The following is a 9,342-nucleotide window of genomic DNA, read 5'->3' as shown; positions in this document are numbered from 1 at the left end:
CCTTTTCAAGTATTGTGTCATTTGTATGTGATAAAAAGTAGGTAATGTACCAACTTATATTTTAATAAATTTTGTATGTTCAAATTTACCATTTCTATACTCTTATAAATAGCATAAATAACATTTAATTTTAGTGTTACTGAGATTTTATAAATGATTGAATTGGGTATTTTATTAACAATTATACTTATATTTTGTGTGTATACATATAAAAATAGATATATATTTATATTAATTAATTTAGATAAATGTATATACTTTTATACATTTTTTTAAATTGTCTATTAGAAGTAAATTTTAAGGGTCAATACTTATTTCTGACCAAAAGTGAGTCAGTTAGTTTTTACATGACAAATATCACAAAGTATAAGCGATTAAACATTTTATACAGCTTAATTATTTTGATACTACAATTCTGAAATGTTGTTTGGTCACTAGTCAATACTCAATCATATTTACAAATTAAGTGATTTTTATAATTTGAAATAACTTAATGTTCTAATTGTGTCTTGTAATGATTGTTTTGAGTTTTGACATATTTGTAACGCTTATCATATTCATCGGGGGTACATTCATTGGTATTCAACTACCTTTTAGCTTCACCTTTTCTTGACTAATACTGTTTTTATTTTAACATGAAATATACAATCATTACCTTAGAGGCAGAATAAGTAGGTGATAATACCAACACCATACAAGTAAGATACATTAATTTAGTAGAACAAAATAATAATACAATCATTAACATTATAGCTTTTTTTACTGATGTATAGACAATGAGACCAGTTTAGTTAAGTATCAAAAAAGTACCTTAAAATATTTCAGATGATGTTCAATCCATACTAATTTTGGAGTAGGTACAGTGATTCTAAATTTTGTTCATACAAGAAATTGGCTTTTAACGGTGGACTAAATATGAGTATAAGAGATAAAAATATCAAGAGTATTTAAAAATTAACACATAATACTCGTTAAAGTATATTCGCGTTTTGTTATTTAAATTATTTTTACAATCTCTACCTTGTACTACATAATCAATCAGGAGATAAATGTTCCGAGAGGGGGTAGTTGAGTAGGGCATGCGAACCCAAAAGCAGACTCTTTCAAGAGAGAGGGTTTTTAGCATCCAGGTTCCAGGTACCCATTTAAAAGCTAAGAAATGAATCTTTGGTCAGCTTCAAGGTGACGTGGAGACGACATGGATTTTGGAGTAGTCGTTTTGTGCAATCCGAAAGTTGAGTATATTATGAAAGCAGCATAATATGCTAACAATTATTTATGTTATTTAAAATAACGAATGCGCTCTAGACGAAATTAGAAAGGGCGCCAAACAACCACACCGGATTCGAGAAGGAGCCTCACCAGTGAAAAATATAATGAACTTGCAGGTTTGAAACTTTTGGTGTACATTTAATGAAACTAAGTATTAATATCGGTGAAATCCAGTGTTCAAAAGAAAGAATTGAAGAATAGAATATCCAAAGGTCTTTACAATGAAAGCACGTAATTTAAACAAAAAAAAACTACTTATTATATAAGCAGGACAAATGTACTAAATAATACTAATCAACAAAATTTATATCTTGATGTGGGGTAGTCACAAAAGCCAAATTTTGATGGAAACGATTTATTTTTAAAGTCGCTACTGGACAGTAAGATAAGTATCCTCAATTTTTAGTACCTTGATATTTATCCGTAATAACACATTTCTACTATTTAGTTTGGTGAAACAATGTAATAGGTCTATGCCAAGGCCCGAGATCATTGATCTTTGAATAAAAATAAAAACTAATGTTCTGCGACTTGCGAGTCATGACCTCATCAGATGTTCGTTACCAGGCTGGAAGTTGGCAATGCTTTTATCACCAATAGCACCAACTTCTTCAACAGGTTCCTTAAAATCGCGCCCCGTTTTTATAGAAAAAGGACCTAACTCGTCAGTTGTTATTACTAGAATTGAAAGAAAAAAACAGTTGCCGTTATTCCTCAATAATTTTTAAATGATTGGAGTTGGTATTTTTACGGGTTTCTCAAGAACATAAACAAATTATTCTTATAGTTATGAATTCATAAAGTTTTTAATATTCATAGCGAAGGTTTGATAATCCAAAGAAAAGTTCATTTATTATTATATAAGTTTTTCTAACCTACCTGATTAACAAAAATAATCAAATAAAAAGTTTACATTTTTACGAATTTGATGTTTCCACGTAAAACAACACAACATTTCTCATCAAACTTAGTTTTTTCGTAGTAATTCAAAAAGTGTATATTGAAGAAGCTTGATACATTCCACAGTTACCTAATTTTCTATACTCTACAAAAATTCAAAATATTTATATAAATTTAAATTTGAGTTATCAAACATTTTCAATTTTTTTTTTGAGCTGTAAAATTATTAACACGTATTAAAAAAATCTGAAGCTTTAATACAAAATGTCTTATAAGTTTTATATAGCTGTTTGAAAATGTAATGATAGTGTAAAATAGTTTCTTTTTATTATCATTTGAACAAAATTAGATGTTTAAATGAAGAATAACATTTCGTGTTAAGTGTTTTTAATTCAAAAATATTATTATCAAGGATTTAAAACATTTCCGTGTATGTATATACATTTAAATACGTAATGGTTTTTTTTATAACATTTAGATTCATGTATTTAGAATAATTCTAAGCTATTACCTATTTATTGTTTATAGGCAGGTACCACAAACGACAAACCTATTCATACCGTTAACTAAAAAGTTATACTAGAATAAAAATACCCGGATTTTTACTGTCAAATTATGTAATAAAGACTAAAATATTATTATTTACAGTTTCGGTGTTTTATTATGAACATTTAAATTTCAAATTTTGATAATTTCGTTTTGAAGTCTATCGTATTAATATTTTTAGTATGCATAATTTATGTATAGAAGAAAATGTGATTTACTATTTTTTAAATATTGTTGTCGAAATATGACACATTCTTTGAAATGCCTTATTCATGTCTTATAATGGTGATGATTTTAGATCAATATTGTCCCACTCGGCTTTTCCAGTAACAAAGATTTGTTTATTTTATAAATAAATTTGTAACCAATGAGTGGCAATCCTAAAAATTAACAAAATAATATATTCTTTTTCGTACGCCTCGCGCCTCAACTAAATAATTCATAAGTGAACCTATAGGTTATAGGTGTATAAAATTAGCCAAAAAACTTCTACAAGTCTTTATGAATCTATTGATACAACTTTTATTGACAACAGTCCAATAGTTTTGAGTCTCCTGCAGTTAATAAACAGACATCCATTTTTATATTATATATTTATATAGATAGGTACCTAGTAATTTATTAAAATAAAAATATACTTATTTGATAGCTTAATATTTTATTTTATAGTACCTACCTATTTAAATAATTGCCCGTATAATTGTACACGGAACATTTTTTTTGCGTTATAATTTCCTAGATCCTAGTAAAAAATGTAGAGACATAAAAATTAACAAATGATTGGTATTGATAATATGTAGTGTCGGCGATATGAACGTAGGGCAATCATGGATAAATATCTCATAAGGATTTTACAACATGAACATTTTTTTTTAATAGATCTACATTTATAATATATTTTTTAGGTGTAATTGTTTACAAGTATTATTTTGAGTTGCCATAGTAGTTTAACAACATTTCTAATTATTATATTTCGATTAATTTGTAATTCGGTATTCAGTTAACAGTTTTAACTACTTAATCTTACCAAACAATTATTTTAACATGAGTTCTTTTCAAGATATTTTAACAGCTCAACCACATCATGTGTCCGGATACACTGGATTTGTTCCGGGCTACATAACGTGCTTTGGTCAAAGTTATGGAAGGACCACTCATGGGTTATTTTTTGACAGGACAGTGAAACGGTCAAATGTACCGGTACTAAATGACCTGTCAAAATTTTATGACGAACAATTCATCACGCCTGAAGAAAGGGACTTAATTAACGAGAGATGCAAAAAAACTCAAAATTGCAAATATACTACAGATATATTACCAGGCTATGGCGGATATGTACCCCAGTATCACTTCTTGTGTGGAAAAAAGTATAAATAAATATTTTAAAATAAGATAAACTATTGTTTCCCAATATTAACAATAATCTATTCATTAAAAAGTGTCCACCTAATAATTGTTTTAATAAAAAGTATGTAGGGGCGCCTATACTTAAAACTTAATATTATGTCTATTGTTCAACTAGATATAGCATTGACACAACTAAAGGACTGAATAATTTTGTGAAAATACAAGAATTAAGTTCTAGGGAATTGGATAATAAAATTGTGCCGGATGTACTCCACAGTGAGAATAAATATACACATCCATTCAATAAGGTATAGTAACAACTGTTATAAGATGTTAAAACATATTATACTCTGTTGAAGTTATGAAACCTAGTCAGCATCCGACTTGTGGGCAACATCATAACAATACTAGACAGTTCTGTAGGCTTAGGGGGGAGGCTTAGACACGGCGAGGATAACAAACGGGAATTGCTTGTCAGCTGCCCGACGAAAACTGGTCGCCGCTGACTACATTTCTCGACGACTCTACAAACGTATCATTTTTAAGGAGTTGTGTTTAGGCAATTTTTTCGTTCCTTGCGATCTCTGCTTGGGTCTTTTTGTGTGTACCTACAATTTTTAAATTTATTAAAAACTGCTAAAAATATTGAATATAATATGCTACGACCGATGCAAAGTAAACTTCTTTATCAAATCGAAAATATATATATATTTTAAATCGAATCACTAGAAGTACCACAATTGTGATTCACTAAAGTCCTTTTGGTGAAAAATTAATTGAGTTTACAGGGGCCCAAATTGAGTATAGAAGTATTGTAATTATTTTAAAGGTACCTACATATTTTATTAATTTTATAATATTGGCAATTAGTTTTAAAAAGACAGTTTCAAAATTGTTATTGATACTATTTTCACTTAACTCTTATAACCAAAATACAGTCGAGCGTCGATTATCCGCACTAATTGTGACCAGAGGGGGTGCTAATAATCGATTTTTTTTGGTTCAAAGGAAACAACTAAATTTTAGATTACAATGTACAAATATATTATCTACATTGGAGTGAGCCGTAGTAGATAATAAAATCTCGCATTTCATAATAAATACATAGACTTATAGAAATAGACGGAACATTAGGTATGATAACGCGTGCAACTGTCCTCGTGATCGGGCAGGTATATGACAAGCTATGTATTGCCAATCCTCGGAGCAGAGGACATTCTTTCACTCTTATGATAAAACTAATGCTATCTCGCTTAATCCGTTTGGCACGACCACGCCTCCCAGTCCTCGGGCCTAATGTTCCGTCTATTTATTTAAGTCTATGAATAAATATAACATGATAATATTGTATATAACAATAACATAACATTATACTTTATAGTATACGATAAAAGGAACATAACGAATGATAAAACTAAATTAAATTAAACTAAAAATAAATTTGTACACAACAATTTTTTAGTGTAGATAATCGACTGTAACTTGTTTTGAAGTTATTATTGTAGGTATTGGAGTATATAACTATAATTTATTATTTATCTAAATTTAATATAAATAACCTAAACATTGAAGGTAATATTTATAATTCTTTCTGAATTATATTTACATATTATAAAGTTTAAATCCAAGTCTGTAGTTATTTTTTAGTTAATCAAAACAAAAACTTAAATATCATTGATTTTTTTACAAAAAAAAACAAAAATTTTAGTCTATTCTAATTTCTAACCTCATTAAAAAAAAAATATATCTGTTTAAATTTGATACAATGCATTAAACAGAACAATTTAATTAAAAATAAATTACCTATGTGCCAACATTTTAATAATAACATAAAAAGAGGAGAACATTGTATTACTCTTATACATAATAAAATCCTTGGGCTTATTGTAAATAAATTATTAACACCTATTTTAAACAAAAACAAATGTTCTTTAAATCGTACTATTTTTCTGCTATATTGTTTTTTTTTTTTAAATCTAAAGATTATGTTCAAATTACGAATAAATACGTTTTTATAACTTAGTTCATTACTTTCATACTTTTTATTTTGTATAAACACAATGCATTTATGGGTTATTCCTTAATAGATTCAATTTAGAATAAAAGAAAAATGAAAATTTTTTTAGGACTTTGAAGCTGAAGAATTATTCAAAGAACAATACACAAAAACCGTGCCGATTCCACCTACCGATACGATTTATTTTTTGGAGAACGGAAATCCACACAAAAAATTTATGGCTGGTTATGCAGGACATGTACCAAATTTAATGTTTGAGTTTGGTCAGCCATATACACCTTCCACAGAAAATGCACTAAACGTATTTACAGATGAGTATAAAAAACATAAATTATTTATGCATTGAAGGACACTTATCATTTTTATAAATTCCCATAACGCTATATCAGAGGGCGCTTTTTCATTAACTTAAAATATTTAGAAAAATGTTTTTCCACATAAGAATATATATTTATTATTGAGGTAAATATCCGGAATAACCTGGTGTATTATATCAGTGGTATACTTGCAATTCAAATTTTTTTCACATATCCTATTAATGGAGTCCTCTTCTTTAAGAGTTATAATCGTATAGTCGTAAAAGCTTGTAAGGTCACTTAATATCGCTACATTGGATTGTTTATGTGCTTTGTCAAGAAATAATTCCGTCAGTTGATTTTTCATAAAAATAGAATAATCAAAAAAGAAACTGATATGAAATAAATCAGTTCGCCATGACTTTGGAGGAAATATCAGACTGAACAGTAAGACACAAAAATGGGTATGACACTTAAAATATTAATTTTTAACTTTTTTTTTATTCTAAATTAGATAATTAATAGTTTTTTAAAGTTCATAATACGAATTTGAAGGTGACATAAATAAATACAATCTTATATTTTTTAATACTACCTTCTATAACAATATTCCCAACATATTTAAGTCAACAAAATATTATTTTATGTAAAAAATAAATAGTAAAGTAAAATGTTAAACGTACAAAACATTGTTTATAAAATAATAAAAATAAAATAAAAATCGTCAAATATAATTTATACATAATACATTATTTATTATAAATGTGAAAGAACGTCCGATTTTCTATATTTTCTAAAAGCCCATGGTACATTTTTATTGAATTTTTTGAAAGATTCTCAACCTTATAAAATGGCTTTTAAAAAATTCTTAATTAAAATTTGGCCATTGATGTGTAAACGGTACGTTATCTAACAATTTTTTTATTTTTCATTCTACATTATCTTTAATAGCAAGTGTAAGGTTGTCTGTAAAAATATTATCCAATTCATTTACATAATTGAGTAACGTGTCTGGTGGTACCTACATTTATTGATTTAATTGTGCATAGTCCGTTTTTAGTTAAATTTAATTTGATAAGCCTTAAGAGGACGTAGTAACCTCCTCATGTGTCGTCTCCGTCTAACACAGGTGCAATATAGCAAATTATCGTTCACCAGATTTAATAGTACCTATGCCGTTAGTTTTGATGTTAGAGTGAATTGATCTATTATACAATTTTAAGGCAAGATTTTTATCTAAAGCCCATCACGTAGGCTTTTATTAATATTATTATTTTTAAGTAAAATGTGACCTTTTTGAAACTGTACATTTTAAAATGATCATAACTAACTTAAACATATTAATAACCATGAAATACTACTTGGGGGCCCTAGATAATAATCTTGCTTTTATATTTTATCATGAGTCAATTCACTCTTATATCAAAACTAACGGCATACTATTGCATCTGGTGAACGAAAATTTGCTATATTGTACCTGTGTAGACGACACATGCGGGTACGACGTCCTCTTAAAATGTGTTAAGGGGGCTCCAGTAGATGCAAAAAAAGTGACTTTTAGACCAACAAGCTAGACAAAACTGGAGGAAGTTGGTTGGACGGATTTTAATTTTTAAAACGGATTATGATTGATTAACAAGTTTACTAGGTTTTGCCAGAGGCGATTTTGAATATTATTTTTTTTAGCTGTGATGTCTAAGAATAAAAATATGATATATTTGTATTTATATTATTCATTATGACACTAACAATAATAAGAAAATATCAAAAATCGCCTCTGGCAAAACCTAGTAAACTTGTTGATCAATCATAATCCGCTTTCAAAATTAAAATCCATCAAACCTAATTCCTCCAGTTTTGTCTAGCTTATTGGTCAAAAAACTGCTTATTTTAAATTGAAAAAAGTTGATCATAATTTAAAATATACGTCATAATATGCGCGTACGTAAGTTAATTGCCGACGAATATAAAATATAATGGTCGACCGACCGACCGGCGATATTATGCAGGCCTACTGTTACAATTCCACGAAATACATGGGTAACATTTTTCGAACGAATTATGTACTTTAAAATATTATTATCTAGATTCATATAAATATTATTATACACCGACTTGCTCCCGCCGAAATTGTTCAGTTGTTTTCATTATTTGTAAATTCATAAAATTCATTATTCATTCATTGCATGATGGCACTGATCAGTGACTAGTGCTCCGGTAATTATTGATCAGTAAGCAGTGACGTTAATAAGGGTTAATATACGTTTAGAAATACAACTGATCTAAGGAATACTCAATACTGTTATTTGGTATTGCTTTATTTCATTTTTATATCGTAAGTCAAGTGTGTGTCGATATGTTTCAAAAGAACTGGAGGTACGGCAAAAAAAACAGAACCTTGTTAAGCAAACATAAAAAAAGAAAACATTAAATAACCTCAACCATCAAATCGTGGTAAGTATATTATATTTATACAATTATAGTAAGTGTAGTATATTATTGTATTTTAAATTCTGAGTGGAGCGAAACAATTGTACAATGATGTGTTTTTTTCTCTGTCTGTCAGCAACATTTTGGATAGTAAAAAATAAAAATGCTCTAATATTCGAGACCAACACTTTTTCCGATAGAAAAGTTAATCTAGTTGGTACTTTTGGGAGGTCAAAATTGAAAATCCCAAGTAGTTCTAGAAAGCGCAAAGAAAAACAAACCATAAATTAATGGAAAACTGAGATTATTGCAAAACTAGTTTTTGAAAAAATTGATTTTGTTTTTTAGTGTAACTCTTAAAAAATTAACCGAATATAGCTGCGATTTTCACCGATTGTTTATATTATCAATTTCTATGCACCAATAACATTTTAGAAATATTGCGACTCTTTTTGAGATATTTATAGGCATAAGAAAATATCGGGTTTTATTAGGTTTTTTTTAACTATTGTGGATACAACATTTTTCGGTCAG

The 9,342-nt window shown here is 28.1% G+C and overlaps 1 protein-coding gene across 1 annotated transcript; it reads left to right on the top strand.

Annotated features, from left to right (window-relative positions):
- The first annotated feature begins 3,374 nt into the window (after window positions 1–3,374).
- LOC111036795 (protein FAM166B) lies at window positions 3,375–6,428 on the top strand. The gene is made up of 3 exons (XM_022318989.1): window positions 3,375–4,085; window positions 4,241–4,373; window positions 6,192–6,428. Exons 1-3 carry the CDS (start codon window positions 3,763–3,765, stop codon window positions 6,426–6,428), a joined length of 693 nt encoding a protein of 230 aa, XP_022174681.1. The 5' UTR covers window positions 3,375–3,762.
- Window positions 6,429–9,342: the final 2,914 nt, after the last annotated feature.

This window comes from Myzus persicae, unplaced genomic scaffold, assembly GCF_001856785.1.
Source record: "Myzus persicae strain clone G006 unplaced genomic scaffold, MPER_G0061.0, whole genome shotgun sequence".
Classification (NCBI taxonomy): Eukaryota; Metazoa; Arthropoda; class Insecta; order Hemiptera; family Aphididae; genus Myzus; species Myzus persicae.
This window is presented reverse-complemented; position numbering and strand designations above follow the sequence as displayed.

Coding starts and splice junctions, on each gene's coding strand:
- LOC111036795 (XM_022318989.1), top strand. CDS start 3,763: ATGAGTTCTTTTCAAGATATTTTAACAGCTCAACCACATCATGTGTCC. Junction 4,086..4,240: donor CACTTCTTGTGTGGAAAAAA/GTATAAATAAAT, acceptor TTGTTCAACTAG/ATATAGCATTGACACAACTA. Junction 4,374..6,191: donor ATACACATCCATTCAATAAG/GTATAGTAACAA, acceptor AAATTTTTTTAG/GACTTTGAAGCTGAAGAATT.